We start from the raw sequence: 26,005 nt of genomic DNA on the forward strand, positions 1-26,005 counted from the left end.
AATTTTACGAGAAACACATACTAAAAGAACATCTACAACCCTTACTATTCAAACGAACTTTAAGTGATACATGAAAACGACTGACAGGTTATTTGAGGTATTTTCAGTGTAAGAATATGAATAATTATATATCATAAGTTTCAACAGAAACCCAACTACAATGCAATCCAATTTTAAAGACACGTACAGGACAGGGATTTGTAGTAAGCCATAAATTGAATATTCATATTCTGTAACATGTGTAAGTTGTATTGGTTACGAAAAAAAGAGATTAATATACTTTATAAATCCTTGTTACAGATAAACATAATTTAGTCTTTGTTTTATCGAGCGAGTCTATCAAAACTTGTAAATACAAAAGTAAAAAAAAAAAAAAAAAATACAAAAAAAAAAGGAAATAATTACCCCCCCCCCCCCCAAAAAAAACATACGATGATTGAGATGCATTAACCATATATAATGAAACTGGTTACAGTGATAAAAATCGAAATAAAAGGCCGGAGAACATTTATAATCGCAATTTACATATGATAACATAACTTGATTTTTAAATACACTGTATCATCACGAAGGTTCGTGCACTCAAAATTTCAAAATCTTAATTTTAAATGCGAAGCCTTTTACGTGCTATGATTAGAATGTCGCAGATACTAAATACTCATGCAATTCGAAATCTGGTGCCAAAGATTTAATCACATTTCGCTAAATGAATTTTACCTATTGTTCACCAACACGGAATGACTTTCAGATCGACATTGGAAGAATTTAAGAATGATTTTATTCTCATAAACAAATGACATGTATATTTATAGAGACAATAATAAAGTGTACATAACAATGTAAGTGTACATAACAATGCAAGTGTACATGTGCATTGCGTGTAAAAAAGTGTGATACATTAACTACAGGAAGATATACTTTCACATTAACAACTTTATTAATAATATATCGACATATTTTTTAAAACTATAATATTACTTGACTAACAAAGGCCATAGGCTCCTGACATGGGACAGGCGCAAACATGTGGCGGGGCTTGACATGTGAGATCTCAACCCTCCACCTATACGGTACCTCTAGCCCATGTAGAATAAACTAGCACACAGCAATACGCGCATTTAGAAGTCCGAGTCCGATGTCAGAATAAGTAACCGTGAAAAGAAAGTTTAGCAAAAGGATAATGTCGATGATAAATACATTAACAAAGGATTACTAGCAGTTACTAACATGCCAGCTCCAGACCTTGAAGTTCAATTAAACTGATTAAAAGATCAAAATGTCTGCATCATATAAAAATTAAATCTTCCCAGTATATGCCATAGGGCCCGGGCAACATTTTCATTTGTATGTGTTCGAGTGAGCCTACCCTATAAAAAAAAATGACCTTGCCCGGCTTTGCCTATATCATGGTGGTCTTGGGGTTTGTGTATCTTCATCTTTAATATAAAGCTTTTGGTTTTCAGGTGTATTGGCATCGAGTATTACTGAATAAAAATTGATTGTCGAAATGTGCATCTGGTGTAGAAAAACTAGTACCATTTCTATTAGAATGACGGATTTAAGTCGCCACACAAAGACGTGCACATTATATATACGACTTATTTATTATTTACGGTGCATCACCACGAAATATTCCCGATTTAAGTGTTCTGTCGATACTTCATCGTTCATATCTTCTCCCGATTTGTTTCTGACAAACGAAACTCTATGTTGGTACATATGAATTGCTATTGACACTCAAAACAGGACGCAAATTGTGGTTCCCGGGTTCCTTTAATATACATTGTCGCGACAGTTAATGCATTTATGATCGATAATTATAATAGATTGTAGACGATAATTTCGTTAATACATTTACTACCGATAATTATATTTAGTGTTAATTTACAGCCTTCATCTATAATGATCGACCCCCGATAAACTGTGATTATCCCATTTATGCGGTTCCCCTCGAGCCATATCGGTGCCTTGACGCAACTTTACAAATTGAAATTATATTAAACAGACTTGTTATTTACTCTGTGAAGCATTCGCAATTAAGTAACATGTATATCTAAGCTCATACGGGATTTCTCATTGTATATTGTAATAGAATTCAATATGAAAAATATATCAATCAAACTTACAAATAGAATATGTTATTTGAACTAAAATCATATTTATTATAACATATCTATTTTTTTTACCTGTGTTAGGGACCGGTCAATATTTATTGGGGGGTTGGGACCGGTGCACTTCATATTTCCCCCTTAAAAATTTTATGTCCTATCCTGTGAATATACCCAAAAAAGTTTCTGTCCTATATGGAATATCTACTAAATAAGTACATGTCCTATCTAATCTATGAATAAATTAAACAGATTTTAATAACTTCCATTTTTATCAGATTAATTAACATAGATCAAATATAAAAGTCTTTGAATGTGTCTGGAACTTATATAACTGATCTCCTCCTTAAGAAGGCAAATGAGATTCCTCTTCAATTTCTCTTTCACTTTCTTTCACGAAGAGTAATACACTACAATAGTTTATGAACAATTTGTATTATTTATCTTTTTTTTCTAATAATATCTTTTTTTTCTGTCTTTTGACTTGTTTTTTCTTTTCAAAATTTTCTAGTTAGAATGTTTTATTGTGAAATAGTTTTCCTTATTTCTAAAGGTGTATATTTTTATTTATTCCTACCTTTATTCAATGATTTGTATTTGGTTTATTTATACCACCCTGATGGCAGTATAGAATGATAAATTTTATAATTTTGGTATGTTATTTTTTTATTACTTATACATGTATATTTTTTTCAATCTTTTCAAAATCATTTCATTTTACTTCACGTGGTTCCGTCTTCACAACCCCTTCCCCCTTTTTACCATCCGCATAGGTTATGGAACTCCATTTTGAGATACTTGATATTTTTTTTAAATGATGGAAAAAGTCTAACTCGGACTTTTAACTAAAAATTTAGCATCATTATTATTTGAGTCTCGTATAGTAAGAAAAGAAATCTAGAACATGCTTCGTAATGACCTTTTTTAATGAATTATTTAAGTCTTCTATTAAAAGAAAAGCGGGTAGCATAAAGCACAAAATAATACTCTGTATGGTATAAAAAACCCAAGGGATCCATCCGAACATCTGACAAAATTTCATAAATTCAGTAAACTCTGGACGTGTTGATCACGAATGAGTCTGTCATTTAAACTGTTTCACCGAATCTAACTGACAAGTACAGCATCTGATCTTGTTAATCGCGTTTTGCTTACTAGTATTTGTTTAATTTCTTAAAAGTTTGAAGTTGCATGTACGCCAATGTATTGTATTGATTGTCACATGTATTAATCTGTATTATCTCCCTTACTCCATGACTGTGTCATGATTATACATGTAGGATTGATGGGTTATTTCCCTTTACTGTTTACCGCCTCGCGATCATTATTAAATGTGCCTTTCTAACGATCACATGCATGATGTGTTATGTTTTCTCTGCTTACTGGCGGTATACGATTTTTATTCTGGGCGTATTGATAACGAATAAAAAAAGGGGCGTGTCATTTAAACTGTTTGCTGGGACATATAAATCTAATAGGCTATTTGCAAATTCTCGTAATTGACCCTGTAATTAGAGATCCCTAATTTGGTTGTCTCCCTTATGACAGACAATATTTTTTATTTACAATGGAGAGCTAGCAGACAGAGCAAATTTACCTGTGCTTAATGTGAGTAATCTATAGGTTTTAAAATCTTTTAATTATATTAATTTGTTGTTTAGCTAAATACTTTTGACATCAGAAATTATTTTTCATGAAAAATTAGTTAAACCGCCGATACATCAATTTCAATTCATCATACATTGGCAAAAGGGATTCTTGTCCGGTATAGAACCAGTCTACGATTGACAAAGGGAAGTAATTTGATTAAAAAGTGTGTAATAATCGGTAATTGGCAAATGGACTTTTGACCAGACAAATCGGATTTTGTTTAAAATTTCCTAAAAGTATGAAATTGTATAAAAATTGACGATAACATTTCCCTAGATATTTTACAAACCAGTAATAGGTTAACAGGTGTATTGCTATTCACTTGCATAATCAAGGGTAGTAGATCGTAGTAAGGTTGTCATATCGAGGAGCGTTCAGTACATACTTTGGTTAAGTTAGGCCGCATTTCTTTCTTACCAGATACCAAAATTTAACGTTTTCCGCGTTTTTTGTTGTTTTCTAAACAAATTTAACGTTTCTACAAACAAACGACAAACGAAAAACTGCAAACGCATTTTTAGCGTGTGCATAGTTTGTCAAAGTTTATGTAAACTTTCGCGGCAAACGTATCTTTGAAAGAAATGAGCGCGCGTAGCCGTTTGCATCTTTGTGTTAGAAAGAAAGCGCCCTTAGTCATGGATAAGATATCTTCCCAAAACGATTGCCTCAGTTCTTTTCAAATGATCAAATACAAAGCAAATTAAATGTTTAAATCCATATTGTAAGTTACACTATCTAAATTGAAATTGTTGTTTTAAGAAATTGACGCCGGATAACCAAAATATCCAGATTGGTATGGTTTGGTTAAGCAATTAACATGGTTCAGTTAAGAGTCTAGATAATCATGTCGCAGGAAAAATGGGACACCAATATAACGTCGACTTGGGGTGAGGAATAAGTCACCATAAACCCCAAAGACTAGTCGTGGTAAAACGTGTCGGCCATTTCTGCATTAATTGAGTCGTCCAATTTTAATATACTTTATTATATAATCTGCAAGTATACAAATTGTAAACTGAGTTTACAATTGTGTTCCAATAAATATGAACAATTCATTTGACTGAAATATTTGCATGCAACGGAGTTTTATTCTGACATTAACTTACATACAAAAATGCGGCTTTCAAGCCATACTGAATTCTATATATGAAATACTAAAGTAACTTTACTTTAATTGAAACATTTTAAACATGGCTTAACGAATAAATGGAGTTACAGGTACCTGTAGCGGCGACTTTAGTCTTCCGCCCTCCTGAGTGTAATAACGACCAGTGACTAGATCGAATAGTGAAATTATATTAGTATATATATGGTTAATATTGTCGCGCTTTGAGCTCATGCATAACTCATGCTATTTGAATATATATCATTTGAATAATAATAAAGAATCGCTTTAACTTTCTATTGTACTAATCTAAATATTCAGTACGTAAAGCAAAACATAGCGTACAAAGCTATATTTTATTTCAAAATAGAGACGCAAAACTATTGTCGTCAAACGTCAAGAAACATGAATATGAAAAATGAATATGATATGAATGGGAAACATATAACACTGAAAACACAAATAATATGAAATGCTTAATAATGAAACAAAATGGATAAATATATCCGGTGACATTCATCATGTTTTTGGTTACATTTGTCGTAATTTAGATCCAAATTAATATATTTGTTGCACCTTAATAATGATACTTTGTTTGAAGGCGATTGTGAAAAATGAAAGTAACACAATGAACCAATTGTCTAAAGAAGGAAATAAAGCCTTTTGATAAAATTTGGTTGGCATACATATATATTTTTGTCTTGCATAACCCCGCCCGTTTGTGCGTTCGTCCGTCCGTTTTTGCGTTCATCCGTCCGTCCGATTGTGCGTTCATCCGTCCGTTTTCACGTTTATGCCTAGGTTAACATATTCACGAAACACCTCGCCGGATCCACTACAGATTTAAACACACGAATGATCCCGGAAATGTAGTTATTCCATATTTTGTCGTGTTGTAACGTAGTCAATCGTAATAGACTTTCAGGACCCTGGCTGATCCATAGCTATCAATATTGCAACGTAATGAAATCGTTCCTTTCCGTGACACATTCGTTACAAATCGTATTGTATCCTTAGCAAAATGTGGTGTAACCGTACAAGTACGAAGTTCTCCAATACTAGCCGTAGAAATCATTCTCGATTCTTGCCTACGAGTAAGTACGGATTATTACGGTTTTGATAGGGACGAAAACGGATCAGTACGGTCTTATACAGTCGGTACGGAGTTACTGCCGGATCGTATCCGTGAATGTGTGACCTAGGCAGTACAATTCTTGCAGGATGTTTTATGAAACTTATATATAGTTTAACAAAAAAATTTATGCTTGTTCGAAAATCAGTGCCGATGATTTATTTTAAAAGAGTTATGTCTCTTGGAAACATTAGCACTCTCAAATGTACAATTTTTTCCAGACTTTTCTGAAACTTATATCATATATATATATATATTTGCAATGTCTTGGATGAATTAAAACATTAGTGCCGATCAATTAATTTGAAAAGCGTTGTGTTCCTTAGATATATAAGTTGTGGATAACTGCATTTTAAGCGCATTTATATGTACAATTCATACCGAATTTTATGAAAGTTACATCATAGGTTGATATCAGCGATGTTTCGGACTGATTTGAAATTAGTAACGAAAGTTTTGTTGAGTCCACCTGCTTGGAAATAATACCGTCCATGATACAGTAACTCAACTATAAAACTGAACAAACGATATCGAGAGGACACCAGACAGTCTTCAAACATTCACGGAACAAATGTTTACCAGGACACCAATTTAAACTTATTTATTTAGTAAACTGTAAGTTAAATTAATATGAATATTAATTCCAAAGAGTTGAATTTAGATGATTGTATGACAGATCACAAGTTCGAATTAGAAATGGGTCCATAATGTCCACTTTTACGAACGAAAAAAAATGATAAAATAAAAAAATAAATGTTTTTTCATATTGTATAAGTGTATTATGCAGTACCACTTAACTCGTTTAACCATTTTTCTTGTATGCCATAAAGTTATAATAATATCAGAAAAAGTTCTGTGAGTTTAGTATTTAGTATGAAAAAATGTACAGTATTAAATTTTATTGAAAAACACAGTATTCTGAAATTAATAAAAGAAACTTTTTGTCTTTGATTTATGTTTTTTACAAGTTGTTTTTGGCTTGGAATATACTCACAGATCAGTTCTTTCTTTTGTGTGTCTATTAATTGATTACTTTGCTCTGTATCGATCTGATCAGTCAAGTCCTTTTCAACTATTTTTTATAGTTTGTTGTGTACTATAACCTGTATGCCCAGATTAAGACAAGGTGCTGGTCGGATCCCGCAAACATTTAGTCCATATTCTGTATGACATTGTACAAAGTCTACAGACTGTGATGCACTGGCTGTCGTTTTGTTTTCTTCTGTATATCATATCTATTTTTTGCTTATTGTTTTGAAGATTAATCAGGCTGTAAGTTTTCTTATTTGAATGCTTTGTATTTAATTTTGTCGGAGGCTTTAATTACTTGCTAAGAGGTATGAATTTGTTATCTGTTGAAGGCCGCCATTACGTCATTTGGTCGAGAGTGGATAGGCATCTCCTTGCCAATCATACTGTATTTAATAATAATATATCACTATTGTGCTTTCTTTGGTCAAAGTGTACTCCGCATACACCAACTTTTAAAGACATTTGCTATAATTGAAATTCATTAATGTATTACTCTTACTAGTGATCTCTTTATACGTGCTTGTTTTATAATTAGGATAATTATGATGATAATATCTTAGCTTTACTGTAAATGACTTATTTTCTCAAGCGGTGTATTTGTGCGAAAAGAAGATCATCGTTGATATGTAAAGCTCAGATCTACTTGTCTGGGAACAAAACAACAACATAAGAAAATAGCTACACTATATTGAATCAAAATAGGACAGAATGGGTTTAACACGAAAAAAAGTATCAGCGAAAATGTTGTTTAACAGTTTTTTAATAGTTGTACATAATGTCTACAGGTTTATTTTTATCGTAACAGTTCCATCAGTCACGACAGGAATTACATATTAAGTGAACCATGTCGAACATGAACTAAACCATGACACGCATGAACCAAACCATGACAGTGAATTTTATGTATTATCTTAAATTGTGTGCAAATGTAGTTTTGTTTAGGAATAATTGATGGCAGGTTTATACCATAACAAAATATGGGATGTAACAGACAGTAAAGAAATAACTTTACTTTATGTTTTAGAAACGAACAACAACTCATAAATTTTGACATACGCAAGCATTATTCTATGTCAAATTACAACTATATGATGAAAACTTCATTGTACTAACATACTATCAATAAACAAAGATACTTACCAGCTTGAAATTAGAGGTACATTTAGTGAAAAATCCGATTGTTTATATTGTGTCATTGTTTGTCAATAAAAAACTCTTTACAACACCATGTCTAACTTAACCAAACTATTACAAAACCACTGAACTAATCGCCACTCGAGATGACGACCTTACTACCCGTGACAATGTAGAATACTATTATTAGATGCCGTTCATATTTCTTTTTTCAATAACACTTTTGTTTTGTTTTGTAACTAATTTCTATTTTGTATTGGAATTAAATGTCATCAATGATGCGTTTTTAAGGACGTCTGAAATTTATTACAGTAAACTGTTTTTAGTTTTATGAATGAATTGCGGTAAGATCATTTCAATTAGTAATAATGAAGACTAAGAGAGAAGGAACATCTAATCATTCGTAGCACCTGATTTGATTAAAGTTATATGAAACCTAAAAAAAAAATAAAAAAAAAAATGATGCATATGTTTTTTTTTATAACAAAATGATACTTTCATAATTAAACTTATGTACGTATACTTTTTTCTGAAGAAAATTCTTTAATTTGTCCACATTTAGAAGAAGTTTACTTTTTTTAATTGCTTGCTTCGCCGACATATTTCCGTATGCAAAGTGACCTTAGCGTAACCCCCTCGTAAAAATCCGGTGATCGCAATACGCATGGATCTGTCACTAAAATCGAGTATTATCTGATTGTAAATGTTGACCACGTTCTCAATATCCATGCTTTTTGTTGATTGTTGTCTAGAATATGACAATCGGTAACCTCCGGAATCAAAACATGGCATTCAATTTGCGGCCATATTTGTTAAATCACAACAGACAGAGAGAGAAAAATATTACGGTTATACGATATATTTGTGTAAAAAATGATAAAATCGTGAACAGAAGACAAAGTTTATGATATATACCCTCAACCCTCAACCAATATAATCCCTCGAACAGAGCTTTTGGGATTATATTGGTGTCTCGGGTTGATACGGATGCGATAGTGAAAATGCCATATGATATTCTCTATATATATAAACATTCATTATTTCCCATCCAAAATGAAAAAAATATCCTCACAATAATCCAATCCACCCAGTTAATATATCTTTGTTCATGTATTCGAATCTTCAACATAATCCGAACTCAAGTTAATGCTTCCAATACTCATTTTTCTATCTTCAGCATAATGCAAATTGTCAATATAATCGGAACCACTCTCTAATGTCCTCGATAAAGCAATGTTGACTTGAACACTAGTTTGATTATGATTCTGTTTGCCAGATTGTATGTCAGCTTCGTCAACAATTTCATCATCAGAACCATTTTCACATGTGGTATTTTCATTTTTTCCGCCACTTTGTAACTTTTCAGTATGTATGTTTTTACTGAAGTGTATTCTCGTTGTCCGATTTTTAATATCGTCATTATTATCTAAACCATCTTTGTCGGACGCGGATGCTTTATTCGAAAGTTCTTCCGTCACAATAACATCACGTTTTATCCTACACATAGAAACTGATCTAAAAGATAATTTACATAATTGAAATGCTATTACACAAGTATCATGTTTTAATCATACAAGTATTATGTTTCAATCATACAGGTATGATCAAGTTTTAATTATACAGGTATGATCATGTTTTAATTATACAGGTATGACCATGTTTTAATTATACAAGTATGATCATGTTATAATTATACAGGTATGATCATGTTTCGATTTTACAGGTATGATCATGTTTCGATTTTACAGGTATGATCATGCTTTGATTATCAAGTATGATCATGTTTTGATTAAACAAGTTTGATCATGTTTTGTTTATACAGGTATGATCATGTTTTAATTATACAGGTATGAACATATTTTGATTATACAGGTATGATCATGTTTTGATTATACAGGTATGATCACGTTTTAATTATACAGGTATGATCCTGTTTTAATTATACAGGTATGATCCTGTTTTAATTATACAGGTTTGGTCCTTTTTTAATTAAACAGGTATGCTCTTGTTTTAATTATACAAGTTTGATCATGTTTTATTTATACAAGTATGTCATTTATTAAGACTCAAATTTTATTTTGCATACGTTCGATAAAGAAACTTGACAAATTTTTATAGACATTAACCTAGTTGTGAATAAATGTTATATTGCTTTAGGTAAATTGTTTTAGCTTATAGAGAAAAAAATATAAAAATATACACAGCAGAATCTATGGTGACTTGTAGATGTTTTAAAATTTCTGTGTCATTTGGTCTCTTGTGATGAGTTGTTTCATTGGCAATCATACCTCATGTTCTTTTTTTTATCAACTGGATAATTGCAATGTCTTTTTCATTTTATTGTTGCGTTGTTTATCGGGTACAGGACGTTTGCGCTTTTTTACCTGTAAAACAATAGGATTTTGTGCGCTTTAAATTTTGAATCACCTGTATTTAATTGACCGGAAATTTGCGTTTTTTACCTATAGTCGTCTACCTGTTATTTTAATGAGAAGCAATATTACGTAGATCAGTTTAAGTTATATTTGTCATTATTACGATACATGGAGCAGAATCCTTCCATACCCACTTTAATGAACTCATTCTGCTATTTTTATCTTTTTGACGAGTATCATTTAACAACAGTCGATGAATTACATTACGATTTGTTATATTGATGAACAGGCATCTCAGAATTGAGAATCTTTATTTGAAATATAGGTGAAATACCAGTCAGAACAGATAACAAAGGCTATCTGTTTCAGTCCTTTGGCTTCAGATATCAAGCGAAAACTGACCTGTGATGACTGTACGTGTTTTCATGCCTTTAGAATATTTTCTTTTACTAGTTTTAGCTGTATATAAACCTTTTTACAAATACCAATGTGCTAAGAACCCTTCTATGCAATGATTTTTTTTTAACTTTTAACTCTGTCAGGTCAAACCTGTCGGTCCCATGCCGGGATAACAGAAGAGGGTAGTCATGAAAGCAAATGTCCATTTTTAAAAAGCGCAAATGACCTATGATTTGAAGCCCAAGTGTCCAAAAATAAAAGCGCAAATGGCCTATGAAAAAGCGCAAACGTCCTGCGCCGTGTTTATCACTATTGGTTTTATAATTATCCTTAATGATATACATTCTTGGTCTCCGTTGATTGTATGATATTGTTTAAATGTTAAAATAACGATAATATATATATTTTTTTTATTTTCATACTTTAATTTTCTTATATTTTTGAAAGCTTAAACTGAAAATTTAACGCAATATCAATATCAACCAGAAGTTTTTTGAAACTTCCACGTTTTTCATTGCATAGCTTGTTTGTATGCGTTTTAGATATTTACTGTCATGATTATACCTTTTCTTACAAATGACCAGTACAATAGAAATAACAACAAGGACTATCAATCCACACACAATTCCGCCAATGATACTACCTGAAAAAAAAAGAAAATTTATCCTCATCAGTTTAGTGCTGCTAAATTCGAATAACTTAAGTTCTTTTTCATAAACATCAGTCTATATTATCTAGTTTAAATTGCTTTATTGACAACTTTGTGAGACAACTATCAATGTTGTCGTTATAATACACATTTTACCGAGCCTGTAACTTTTGTTACAAAAGCGAGACATAGCGATCCTATATTCCGTCGGCGTCGTCGTCGGCGTGACGTCCATGAATATATTTACTCTGTGGTAAATTTTTTTTTTTTAACTTTAAACAACTATCATTGATTTGTACCAAACTTGGACGGGAGCGTGTTAATCTTAGTATCCAGATGGAGAAGTAACTTTTGGTAAAAAAACCTGTTTATTCAAATTTTACTCCGTTTTTCGACCATTGATAATATGGTGACGTAGTTTTTGTTGAATACTTTCAAAAAACCAAATAGACCATTAAAAAAACTTAGGGTCGCCAGCAGAAGGTATATATGGCTATGAAATATGATTAAGGACTTTCTGTTTTGAAATTTTCTCGGAAACAATCAGAAATCAGCGAATGTCTTACAATACAACACAATTTAAGCACACTAACACCATTCTTTGTAAAAGAAATGTTGTAAACAAATATTTTGGTGGGCTTAGGCCTTTGCATCTTCGCTAGAAAATGGTTGCTATCCATCATTCCTCTCCACCCTTGGCAGATTAAGCCAATACGCGTGATAACAATGTTGCGCCAACTATCGGTAGACTAAAGTCACACCCATTCTGAATACATTATTCTTGACCAATGGTAGCACTTGAACTCTTCTATATTGAGGTAAAAACACGGTAACGTCTAGATCATACACACTTGGTAAAGCAGGTTCGAAACGAAAAAATGCGTTGACATTCATGCATTTGTGCAAGAAACATACACAGGAACTTCTATTAGTTGTTAAAAACATTCAAATTGTCACTAAATATAGTCGTAATGTGTTTAGGGATGTAAAGACTTTTGCACAATAAGCACGTGGCAATTGTTTACATAAACTTTCTACATTTACACGTGATCATGTTAAAGGGGCTTTTTGATTGGATGCAGCGAGTTTCGACTGCAAACAATGAAATTTTTTACCTTGTGTCTTCGAAATTCTATCTCGATCCGCCAAGGGTTGATAGGAATGGAGTGGATCGTAAACCTTGGCTGGCGAAGATTAGGCCTTTGCGTTTATCTAAAAATCTATAGGGAGATCTCAAAGTCGTTTCATTTTTTTACAAATTTGTCATTTATCATTATACAAGAAGTTGAAGGCATATGGTAAACATGTAAATCACAGTTCGAAAACATGATACATTTTATCTGACAATACCTGTATTGCTTTTGTTTTCCACATCTTTCTCGATTGTCGTAGGTATACTTTTATTTACATCTAAAAGGAAATAAATGTATACCAATATTTTATGAAAGAAAATGTTTTATATTGATCATTCTCTTGGGTATTTCGCAAAATATTGTCCAGTTTAATAAATTAACCTGAATTGCTGTATGTTTCGTTTTTCAAAATCACAAGATTATATTTATACCTCGAAATCATACTATCAAGACAAGTAAAGGAAAAGTAATTACGTAATGAAATAAATCACGATATATTTTCAAAAGATAGAAGAAAATTAGCTTGTGTCGCCGGTAAATATTATGAACACATTGATTTACTTTGGGAAGTCTTGTCAAAATTGATTTTGAAAGGAAAGCGGATTCCACCACAATTATTAGTTAATCTGAATCTTCTTAAAAATAAACTGATAATGTGTATCGATTTCAGTGCACTTTTTTTCTTCGATACGCCTTGCTTAGGATTAAATATTTCGGAGGGCAAATTATAGGAAATGATTCTGAAAGGAAAATTGCTATTATTTTGTCTTGATTTATATTTATATCTTTCTATCAAGCGAGATATCCACAGATCATAAACATAAAATCAAAAATCTGAATAAAATTGAAAACTAAAATGGGAACTAATAAGAGACACCAACCCGACCATAAACATAGAAAAAAGCCTTAGATTACCAACAGGTCTTCAATACAACAGGAAAATCACAATCCAGGGGGCAGGCTTCAGTTGTCTCTTAAACACAACTGTGCACTAGTTCAGTGAAATAGACAATATAGATATTTAATATTTTGTATCAACGAATTAGATACTTGGTCTATAGTGTCCTTGTCTAGAATGAAAATGTAAAACTTTAGTATTGCCGTTAAGTTCTTCAATGTCCTTTTAGATTATTATGGGGGCTGGTTAAGGCCATTTCGCGTGTCGCCTTTTATATTCGATGGGGCGAAAAGGCGAAGTCGGAAACGCGAGGTCGAAAACGCGAAAAAGCGTAATATTTTTTCTTTCCGATTTAGCGTTTTCGACTTCGTGTTTTCGCCCTATAGAATATGAAAGGCGAAAACGCGAAATGGCCTTTACCGGCCACCATAGATTATCGATGTTTTATTGGTCGATACGAGACTTTGAAAACAATATCTCTCGCTGAGCCATTAGATAGAGTGAATTGTCTCCTTCTTATTTACTAATCACAATCTGACATTTTAACGTGAAATATAATAATAGTATAGCAGCAGAGAAATGAGTCGTCGGCATGTTTTTCCTGGAACCTTACTGCTGTCGACCGAAACTACTTTCTAAATCATTATACTCACTATCAGAATTCTGGTTTGCGACTGTAGACATGATAGACGATGAATAAGTAACAATCAGTTGTGGGGAATCTGTAAATGTCGATACCAATTTAGATACAATATGTAATAGAAAAAGAAATATATTTAAAACAATCAAAGAAAGTATATTTAAATTTACTCGAAATAAGTACAGATGATTTGTTATAAACTATCTCACTGTGCATGCAATTTATAAAGTTAGAATATAAAATGCACTTTCATTAACAGTAAAAAAAGAACAACCAACACAATAGTATATAACTTCAACTATTCTAAAGGTGGCGTAAATAAGATTTGAATCCTAAAAAATCTAGTACTCTTCATATCGCAATAGTTTTAAACATTTGACTTTCCTACATTTTACGCATGTCCTTATTTCGAACTGAAAGATAGATGCCTTTTTTCACAAGAAAAGTAAAATAAAATAATAAAAAAATGTTAAAAAAAAAAACCAATGACAAACGTAGATACAAGTGTTTAGTCATAGGAAGGGATAAGTCCTACTTTATAAAAAATCACTCGGTTTCAAACAGATAAATGTCTCAAACAAGCGTTGTCAAGATAATTGCATTTATGATTACCAACATATTTGCTACGTTTGAGGGCTTGTTTTAATAATCAATCGGTATTCCTATGGGAACCAACTGTTCCGCTCTTCTTGCCGACTAGTGTTTTGGTTGATATGAGACTGACTTCTTACATACAGGAAGTCGTAGAGAGCAAAAAGATGATATAATGGAATGTTTTGTGACTGTCATACAGGGGAGAGATGAACAATATCTACTACCATGAAACCTAGTTATCGACTATTGACCAGAAATTGCAAGAAAACCGACTAGAATTCCCGTACTCGTGTAGGGCCTGTAGTTTTCTCTCCATTAATGTAGCCCTTCAATTCTGTAATTGTTTGTGGTTAATAAGACATTTCTCAATAATTATAGAAATGAGAATAGAAATTGGGAATGTTCCGAAGAGATACCAAACCGTCACAAGTGCAGTAAACAACACAAAACTACCAATTGGTCTTAAATGCATTGGAAAAATCACGTACCCGGAGGTCATCTCAAGCTGGCATCTAAACAATAATGTATACTAGGTCCGAGTTGATATTAAGTCATCACTATGGAATGTTTGTGGGTAATAATTTAATGATATTTTTTATGAACCATAAACAAATGAAAGATATTTCTTAAACAATTATACGGTACATCGCGCTACAACAACACCAGTCTAACGACCTTCTGTATAAACATGATATACATAACATTCATTCCAACCTAATTAAACACTGAAAAAATAACGATTTTGATTTCTAACATCATCGAAAATGTCTTACCTGTTACGCATAAGAAATATGGTAATCTAGTGTTGCAGGATAGAAACTGAGTAAGTAACACTTTATCGTTTACCACTCTCGATCCATATGGACTAACTATGTTAATTGAAGCACATGTTAATGGAATTCTGTGGCTGAGTTCATCTGAAACAATTGGTTTTACGTTTAAAAGATGGCAATGATATAATGTTTATTTACTTATTTTAAATGTTTTGCGAAATTTTCCTTTGATCTTACTGACTGATAGGTTCTCAGCACAGTATACCGATATGAAAAATTATCGGTATAACATAAGGACGCAAGTGGCGTTGTCACTGAAATTAACAACGTCGTCATAGATAAAACAGAGCTAAACAGACTATCACTGCTCATCTCAACTCGCCGTACCAGCTCAAGCGAGAAAATCAATACCTGTGGGATGAACTGCAATAAATAATGACAAATGTTTACTGAAATAATATCTAGATACAACATTTCTTCGGGATTAAAACTGAAGGAAAGAAAATATACGTTATCCTTTGTTGAATAGAAAAGCCTTTACTTTTTAATATTGTCTTTAAAAAATGGAGCCTTAGTTGGTCACCTCATAAAATATATGCAACAGTGACAGCTGTCCTGTAGATGCAAGAAAATAAAAAAAATAAATAAGATGAAGTGCAATTGACTATGAGACTATCATCTACCTAAGATCAACACTACAAGAGTAAGAACAACAACAGGTCACGTATAGGATTGTGACTAAGTTTGATCCACTCTAGTCTTTTTAAAATAGAAAAAGTTCAGTAATTTTAGGATATTTTAAATTTATTTCTGTTACATCTTTGATTGACGTTAAACTTAACAGTTTCTCTTCCTATTCATGCTATTGTCTCCAGATAATTTTAAAAAATCACAAAATGCTTAGCAAAATATCATTTAAAGGCAATAAACTAATTCAGAATATTCTGTATACTTCGCCGATGTTGACTGCATGGTTTGTAGCTCTAGTCTTGCTGATAATTTTTCTTGAAGCTCCAAATTATAAATACTGAGTAAAATAATATCTGAAGAAAGGTATTTGAAAAAAATATATTATGTTATTTTCTTCAAAAGAAGAAGCCTTGAGATATGTGATTTGTTAACTACAGTAATAGTAAAAAGATGTATTATAAAAAATAATTTCACACGCAGTTTTGAATAAAAAATGGCCCTTTGAATTAATTTTTTTGCGTTACTATATATAATGAATAACGCTTACACATTTAAAATGTGTCCTTAAACATTATTAATTGGTGTAATATACTTTGAGATATAAAAGAGATAAAATGATATCTTTGGTTATCAATAAATGCGGCTAATAATTTTGGGGGATACATAACAATGTCATGCACTTTTAGCATGCTTTTTATAACTGCGAAATTATGTATACGGTTTGATATATTTGCTCGTTATTTACTCGGTGTCTGGTGCTTTTGTAATCTATTAAGAGGTAATTTATAATGTAATGGTTTTTGCTTTACTGGTTTTCATTTTATGTTTGTTCTTTTAAATCCTGTTTGGCTGTCTTCTGATCGAGATTAAATCTTTTTGCACTATTTTGGAAAGACACGAAAAAATAAACTTACCATTATAAGAAGATATAGTGTAGAAAAACGAACGGTTTTGTCTAAATATGTTTGTCCAACTTGGGGATGAAACATAGGAACAGACTTTTCGGAAATCTTCTGGAAAGTATGTTCCGTAATGTTCAATACACTCGTTCAAACTATTAATCCAGCCTATGTTTTTATCTTCTACAAGTTCACCAAGCCCTGTTGAAATAAAAAAAAAATTGGCCTATTTGTAAATGGTCAAAATGAAGAATAGCTAAAATATACGATATTCCCATGCTTGGATTTCCTATTTTGATTTCCTTGTTAGAGGGTTGCTGCTCACAATTGAAAGGGAGCTATGGTGAAGATGAAATCATCCCATCATACATTTTACGGACGCCATCACGAGTTGGTTGACTGTTATGGAATAACCGTTTCACAGATGAAAACTACAAACCCCTTCCCTTTTAACTACCGAATTAGACTATTAACCGGGTTTGTAATAACATGAGCAACACGACGGGTGCCATATGTGGAGCAGAATATGCTTACCCTTCCGGAGCACACGAGATCACCCCAAGGTTTTGGTGGGGTTGGTGTTGCCTGGTCTTTTGTTTTCTATGCTGTGTCAAGTGTACTATTATTTGTCAGTTTTTTTTAAATTTTTGGCCATTGCGTTGTCAGTTTATTTTCTATCAATGAGTAAGACTGTTCCCCTGGTATCTTTTGACCCTCTTTGGCATAAATTATATGTATTTCTTGAAAAGAAATCTGTGTGATTGTTGCAATGTTTGTATTGCAACTCACCCTGCTCAAACAGGGACCTTTTCAACTTGGAATGCAGGGTTTACTTTTGTTCTGTATCTAAAAACTCAGATGTACTAATTTATTCTATTATTGTAGCATATATTTCTCCTTTATTGTGTGTAATCCGTTTTTGTGCTTGATTAATTATGCATGGTGTCCCGCCTCAATGTATCTTCTCCAATTTTTCATGAATAATTGATTAAGTTTGATATGAATTTGACAGATGTTTGCATTCTTTTCATTTCTTGATATAATTGTGCGTTTGGTTGTCATATTTTATAGAAGCACCTTTATTAATTTGTAAAATAACATGTTGAAAAGGTTGTATTGGTTTTTCAGAAAGAATCTAGACAAGAAAAATAACAGAAATTTGTTTAGTTATTTTCAAACTGAGATAAGAGACATTATACGAATATGAAATCTGATGAAGATGTATTTTGTTTTCGTCCTATAGGACAATTTATTCAATATGAGGTAAAGAAATTTAATGATTTTGCGAGTCTTTGCTATTTAGTTTATTATGAATAAACTTACCACATACACCTTGTACACTACTAGACGTACAGTTTGCCACGTAAGGACCATCTATTTGCATTGGCGAGGTAGTACACGAACTATACATACAATTACCTATTGTATTTTCATAAGACTTGGACCTCAAATATCCTACAATAGAGTAATATCGATCATTCATTTTACTCAACCACTGATGTAATGGTTGAAGTGTGGAAAAAAACGTTTCACTCTTGAACATATATTTAAACCAGCTTCAATTATACACGCAAAACATATTTCACGACGACATTAAGTTTTAGAAGCAAAACACACATTAAGATGACCCAAATGATTCCCACAATAGACATTTTCCCAGTTTGATGCATTTCCTTCAATAGCTTTGATTTAAGTTAACATCATTTTTGCGTTTATATGGGCCTGACTTTCGTTCCTAGTTTGAGCTATTGGTTGGAAAAATATGATTCTTTAGTTCACGAATCATTTGGCAAATTAAATCTTATAATTGGCAATCTCCACTGCTGTTATTAAGGAATTGTGATTGAGAACATACTGAAAAAACATTATTTCTAGTTTATCCTGCACACTGACGATCACTACACTAGGACTAATGTATTAATCGATAGAGAAAAAAAAAATTCGGGTTACAAACTAAACCTGAGGGAGACGTATCAAATATAAGAGAACTACGACACAACAGAGACACAACACCGAAACGTAAGACACACAGAAACGAACCATAATGTAACAATGGCCATTTTACTGACTTGGTACAGGGCATTTTATGAAAAACATGGTGGGTTGAACCTGGTTTTGTGGCATGCCAAACATCCCGCTTTAATGTTAGTGTTAATTACAACATTAAAATTACAACATAACACGACAGGGCTACAATATTAAATGGGAGAAAATATAGGACAGAGAAATAAACGAATAATAGCCATCAAAGTTGATAGTGAAAAGATACAGGCGATGCTCTCTATATGGGAACTGGCGTCAAAAAGACTCACATAAATAACGACATATTTCACGACGACATTAAGTTTTAGAAGCAAAACTCACATTTAGATGACCCAAATGATTCCCAAAATAGACATTTTTCCAGTTTGATGCATTTCCTTCAATAGCTTTAATTTTAGTTAACATCATTTTTGCGTTTATATGGGCCTGACTTTCGTTCCTATTTTGAGCGATTGATTGGAAAATTATGATGATTAAGTGCACGAATCATTTGGCAAATTAAATCTTATAATTTGCAATCTCCACTGCTGTCATTAAGGAATTGTGATTGAGGAAATACGGAACCAACATTATATCTAGTTTAGCCTGCACAATGAAGAAATGTGGTCTATAAGAATATATGTCCCGATCACTTTAAGTTTTCCTAGCATAACTTTCTTATAGAAGAAATCATACTATTGTAGTTTAAATACGACATTTACGAGGGATACAACTAAGAGTATATGTAATTATAACTTAAAATGAGTATGATCAAGATGTTATTCAGATATTTTTATAACTAAATTTGATAAACAAATCAAATTCAAACATAAAATGAGACATGGCAGACTTCCAAGAATTTCAGTCGACAAAATTAATGTGTATTAGGAAGCTCAATGCCTGGTTAGAGATATTATTTAAATATATACACTTGGATACAGGTATCCCATCACCCTTAATTTTTCTCACAAACCAAAATATTAGAGCATATCATATTATCAATTATAGATTATTTCATGGCATTTCCCTTAAAGATCATGGTATCAGCCCAAAACTTCTATATAAGGTGTATATAAGGATTGAGGGATGTTACGTTGGCCGAAACGAAAATGCCATGTTATGATCTATTTATCACATATATATCGAATGAAATTTGAACAAGGAAAAAAAAATGGCAATTCACCATCGACTATGGATTAGTTTCATTTTTCGCTTTTTTTTGTGTTCATGTTTTATATTTTTTTGCATCTTTTTACGATTCTATTATTCCCATACGCACATCTTTTCTTCTCCGACAATCAACAAAAATTTAATGTTTCTACAAATAACGTTTTAATGTAAAACATCACTTCGATGATTAAAATGTCTTTATTTCTTTTACCACTGCTCTGCTAAAATAGTTATAAACGACAAGATCACTTTATAATCTTGTAAGTCTTAACGATTGTACATCACTCTCCAAACCAGATATTGGACGATATGGAATTAGCACGCGATGGCCAATATAGACTTCCCATTGATATTACATTGGACGCCCGTATTGGCCCGGGATATTTCTCCGGGCAGAAAAAAGATCTTTTAAGTCTATAATAACATAAACGGTACCTCTTTTCTGGACCATAAACCATATGCAAAATCCAATGTATTTGTAGCACATATGTAGCAATGCCCAGTAAAGTATTTACATAAGAAAATTTAAAAATAATTGAATCATTTAAGTACAAATTATGAAAACCAACAATGGTCTTTGATTAACTATTATTATATTAGCTGCTATGAATTTCATAGACAAACAAGTAAAATAAAAACTGCTAATTTCATATGTGATATAAACGTGGTTATTTCATTCATCTGACGTCATACAACATAAAAGCAACAGTAGTATACCGCTGTTCAAACTCATAAATCCATTGACAAAAGAACAAAATCGGGGTCACGAACTAAAACCGAGGGAAACGCATCAAATACAAGAGGAGAACAACGACACAACACTACAATATAACACACACAGAAACGGACCAAGCATCAGACAACACAACATCAAAGCAAAATACATGAATTTAGGATAGACAAGTACCGTGACACGTCTTATCGCAATGTGAATTTACACTCAAAAATAAGAGAAAACAAACAACGCAACGTTAAAATGTAACACACACAGAAACGAACTATAATATAACAATGGCCATATACTTGACTTGGTACAGGACATTTTTAAAGGAAAAAATGGTGGGTTGAACCTGGTTTTGTGGCATGCCAAACCTCCCCTTTTATAGCCATATGAAATATAACATTAAAATGACAACTTAACACCACAGGACTACAATAAGATAATTGGAGAACACAATTGACAAAGAAACACACGAACAACAGCCAACAAAAGGCAACAAGTTCAAAATTTTAATACGCCAGAAGTGCATTTTGTCCACACAAGATCTACTAGCGACGTCTAGATACAAAAGTTTGAAAGCCGAAACGCACAAAGTCGAAGAGCATCGAGGACCAAAAGATAAAAAAAAGTTGTGCCAAAAACGGCCAGGTTTTTTTATTAGTTAACAGAACATCCCTATTATTTAGAATAATTTATACTTTTGCAAACAGTAAATTTATAAAATTATTATACAAAATATTTACATGATAAAACTGATATATTAACTAATTATAGGAAACAACTGAAATACATTACATAACCAGACATTTGCAACACAAAATGTAGACACATCCGAATAATTTTAAACCTCAACGTCAAGTGACGTCATATTAGAAATTGTAAAAAATGACGTCATTTGAATTTGTAAAACAGATCATCAAAAAATGAAAAATGACGTCACATTAGAATGAATAAGATAGAATTAGGATTTATTTAAGATTATATTTGAACTAAACACTGATATTGCATTTAATAACAATGCACATTTTAATACTTATTAATAGCAAACTAACTAGTATATATTTGTTTAGGGGCCAGTTGAAGGACGCCTCCGGGTGCGGGAATTTCTCGCTACATTGAAGACCTGTTGGTGACCTTCTGCTGTTGTTTTTTATTTGGTCGGGTTGTTGTCTCTTTGACACATTCCCCATTCCCATTCTCAATTTTAAGGTAGCAATTAACTATATTATAAAGCTATGTCCGGTTTGTTTTGAATCTAACTTCAAACGTAAAATATCGTACCGATACAATAGGCGTTGTCAATAAGCCAACACCGTCGGAGGAATACAAATTTTGAATGCGTCGAAAAAGATATAGCTTTTTACATTTTCTACTTTATTTCATATGAAAGCCTTTTTGCCAATGAAATAAAAATAACTAATCACGTTTTCTATTTGAATACTAAAAATAGTTATTTTATAATTAATTATACTGGTCAAGAGGGAAACCTTTATTCATCAGTATGTTTTTAGTAATATCATTGATACATTCAATAACAGATTTTGTAAATTAATTATCGAGGAAACATTTTCAAACAAGTTTAGACTAAATAGCTAAATAATTCGCAAAACTAAACTTATATTCATGAATGGATACACAAAAGTATGACAGAGTTGAACTAATATATCAACGAACATGATCAATACGATATTGAACAGATTTTTATAATAATACTTACTGCTATAAACGATTAAAAATCTGTATGTGTGAACACTTTCACAGGAATACGCGTTTGAATACTTTGTTGGAAGTTGTGACATACATAAACATATTGGTTCAATTTGTGCCTGTCAAAAATTAAATCTACACAATTTTATATTGCTAGGTATTTAAGCTTTATTTTATATTTCATATATTTGATTGTATTGATAATTTAATTAATTTATGCAAAACATATGTTTGATTCATAGATGAGAGGGAGTCGGAGGGGTCCTGATCCCGAAATTCCTGGCTTAAAATCATGATATCTTAAGGTCTCGAATTTTAAGAATTTGAAATCCCGACTTCCCGAAATTCGAAAAAGAAGTCCCGGATCCCGAAAGGATCAACCCAGAATCATGAGCTTAAACACACCCGATCCCGACGTCCCGAAAAAGGTCCTTCCCCTCATAGATGATACAGAATGAAACCTGTGTTAATGCCCAATCAATATCAACATTATCATACTAGTTTTAAGTTATGGTCTGTCGAATCTACCTTGTTTCAAACATCATCATACTGTTAACCTTTTTCTAAATAGTACATTTTTCGGCAGTGTTTCGTTCTGTTATTATACTGACATATGTCTTATCCAACCTTAGTCTTATAATGACGTTTCACACCTCTGCTTCGAATAACACAAATTGGTGATGTAACAATTTGTTGAGATAAATCTACGTTTTAAAAATGGCTCTCATAACTTTAAAAAACGATAGTACAATACACACAAAAAATACTCACTCTAAATGCAAAGAACCTAAAACTGCTACACTGCATCTCACAAAAGGCTATTGTTGGTACTTGAAATATATTGCCTCTCGTAGAATTAAAGATAAAACAACCTATAAGACAATGACATATTGTTTCTAAACCGAATTACAGTATAAGTATCTCGTATTAAAACATTTTTGACTTGTCAAATCCGCCATCCTTTTATTATTGTTCTTCATTTCGCACATAAGAATGGGAAGCAATGCAACTTTTCTTTGATTTACTTAACTGACATCTTCAGAGAACAACATATTTGCTTAAATGACTTTATGATTCTTTTTTTCTTTTGAAATTGTAAATTTATATATATATATATAAAATTGAAGTACATGTAGAGAGCGAAACTGGTTAAATATTAAATAACTGATAAATATGAAACGGTCTTATTGAGATCTCTAGCCCAATTCATTTAAGAACGGAGTTGTTTTGCTCATGCTAAATATGAAAAAAAAAAACGAGAAATAAAATAGTACAATGACTAGAAAGCTGAAATATTAAACTTACATTTCTTGTTACTGAGAAAACGTTCTTTATCCGTATAGATATTTGAAAGAAAAAAAAAAAAAACAAGTGGTATAATTGAAAGCAACAGTAGCATACCGAAGTTCAAAAGTTTTAAAATCGATTTGAGTGCCAATGAGACAACTCTCAATCCAAGGCACACTGTGTAAAAACTTATTATTAACTCACACTGAAAAGCAAGTCTTAAACTATCTTACCCATTATTTGCAGCCATTTCGATGTCAACTGAACTTTTCCGACCCATGCCGAGGAAGCTTTTTGTGAATCAACTGTAGAATTATAGCCTATATCTGAGGCTAGATATCCGTTATTGGCTTTACAGTTGTCGTACGCATCACTCCATGTATAAGATCCTCGTGGAGACAACAAAACTAATTTGACAAACATAAAAAATAAAAAAGAAACATGATCTTTTAATACAGAAATCTTAAAATGAACAAATGTAAACCAAACGTTTGGACATCGTAAATGAATCATATATTGATTGACAGTGGTATTTGGTCAAACTGGCCGTAAATGAAACATATTTCTAGATATTTAAAATTTAAATTTGGCAGACTGAAACTTTATACTTTCTACTTTCTATTGATGTAATTTAAATAACACCAACTAAAGTCAGTATAAGGGTTGATTGAATCAGCTATTTAATCACTTTGCAAATAATGAAAATGCGTCTCAAGGAGAAAAAGGGTGTTTGTTATAAAAGAATTGATTTTTATAATTGAAAAGAAATGTCAACCTATCAAAGCTTAACTGAATCTGGAAACTAATTTATTTTGTTCGTCTTTTTGTTATCTTTCGTTGTTAAATGACACTATCAGTTTGTTTCTTTCACTCATGACTTTGCATGTACCCTCGGTATCCTTTGTTCCTTTTTTTTTTAGATAAAACATTCATTAAAAGAGGGTTGAAAAAAGTGTCACCAAACAGTACTTTGTAAATTCATTGCATGTTATTTATAGTGTCTTAATCAGGTCTCATACTAGTGAGATGTTTGGATAGATACATAGCATGCTCAATCCACATTTTTGTCATAAGAAAATACCTGTACCAAGTTAGAATAGTGACAGTTGTTTTCCATTCGATTGAGATGAGTTAGCTTTTAATTATTCTATTTGATTCATAGCAGAGAGTACAGTCTTTTAAATATATAGATATGTCTTTGAAATGAATCAAATGAAAGTTTTATATCTGTAAGGAACGGCATTACAAATTGTTTTTTGTCATATTCTAAATACATGAAATATGACGAGAATTAACTAGTAATGTAATGGGCTTCAATTGTGAATAGTACTGCATACGTCTTACAGGTGTTTATTATCTATATTGCTGTTTTCACTTACCATGACTTTTGGAAAAGCTGCCAAAGAATGACACAAGCAAAATTCCAGCGTGAAAAAACATTGTCTGTTATTATCCTAATTAAAAGACATTATTCATCTTTGTGTATCATTGACAATGTATTTAACTGATAACTACACCTTGAGTGCGAGGCGATGTGCAAAATAGAGATAAAATAGATAATTCGACATAAGTCAAGTGTGCTGATTCATAAGATCAATTGTTTATATAAATATTTTCGTTTAAAATGTATCCTCAGTCAGATAATGTTAGCTATTTTGTTTTCTCAATTATAAAGGAGTCGTTGTAAATCCTGCATGTATTGAGATCGGAGAGTTCCACTAGATATTTTTTTTTATATATCAAAATGATAAACAAATAAGTTACCGTTAGCATATAAATATTACACATTGTACGTGCTTTATAGTACCATTTGAATGGACCTTTTGTTTTGATATTTATTGAACCTTGAAAGCTAAACATATATCTGTTTGGTTTTACTCGTCATTG

At 31.9% G+C, this 26,005-nt stretch overlaps 1 protein-coding gene across 1 annotated transcript; it reads right to left on the bottom strand.

The window, feature by feature from the left end:
* Nucleotides 1-9,056: 9,056 nt before the first annotated feature.
* On the bottom strand, nucleotides 9,057-25,630 carry LOC139499454 (uncharacterized). The gene is made up of 11 exons (XM_071288134.1): nucleotides 25,498-25,630; nucleotides 24,352-24,525; nucleotides 23,603-23,703; nucleotides 22,842-22,950; nucleotides 18,535-18,666; nucleotides 17,227-17,412; nucleotides 15,623-15,766; nucleotides 14,269-14,337; nucleotides 12,935-12,994; nucleotides 11,500-11,578; nucleotides 9,057-9,676 (listed from the first exon to the last, which is right to left on the bottom strand). Exons 1-11 carry the CDS (start codon nucleotides 25,556-25,558, stop codon nucleotides 9,268-9,270), a joined length of 1,524 nt encoding a protein of 507 aa, XP_071144235.1. The 5' UTR covers nucleotides 25,559-25,630; the 3' UTR covers nucleotides 9,057-9,267.
* Between the last annotated feature and the right edge of the window lie 375 nt (nucleotides 25,631-26,005).

The sequence above is a fragment of the Mytilus edulis genome, chromosome 12 (assembly GCF_963676685.1).
Source record: "Mytilus edulis chromosome 12, xbMytEdul2.2, whole genome shotgun sequence".
In the NCBI taxonomy this organism is placed as follows: domain Eukaryota; kingdom Metazoa; phylum Mollusca; class Bivalvia; order Mytilida; family Mytilidae; genus Mytilus; species Mytilus edulis.

Coding starts and splice junctions, on each gene's coding strand:
- LOC139499454 (XM_071288134.1), bottom strand. CDS start 25,558: ATGTTTTTTCACGCTGGAATTTTGCTTGTGTCATTCTTTGGCAGCTTT. Junction 17,413..18,534: donor TAGTGTACAAGGTGTATGTG/GTAAGTTTATTC, acceptor TTATTTCAACAG/GGCTTGGTGAACTTGTAGAA. Junction 11,579..12,934: donor GGAAAACAAAAGCAATACAG/GTATTGTCAGAT, acceptor TTTTTTTTTCAG/GTAGTATCATTGGCGGAATT.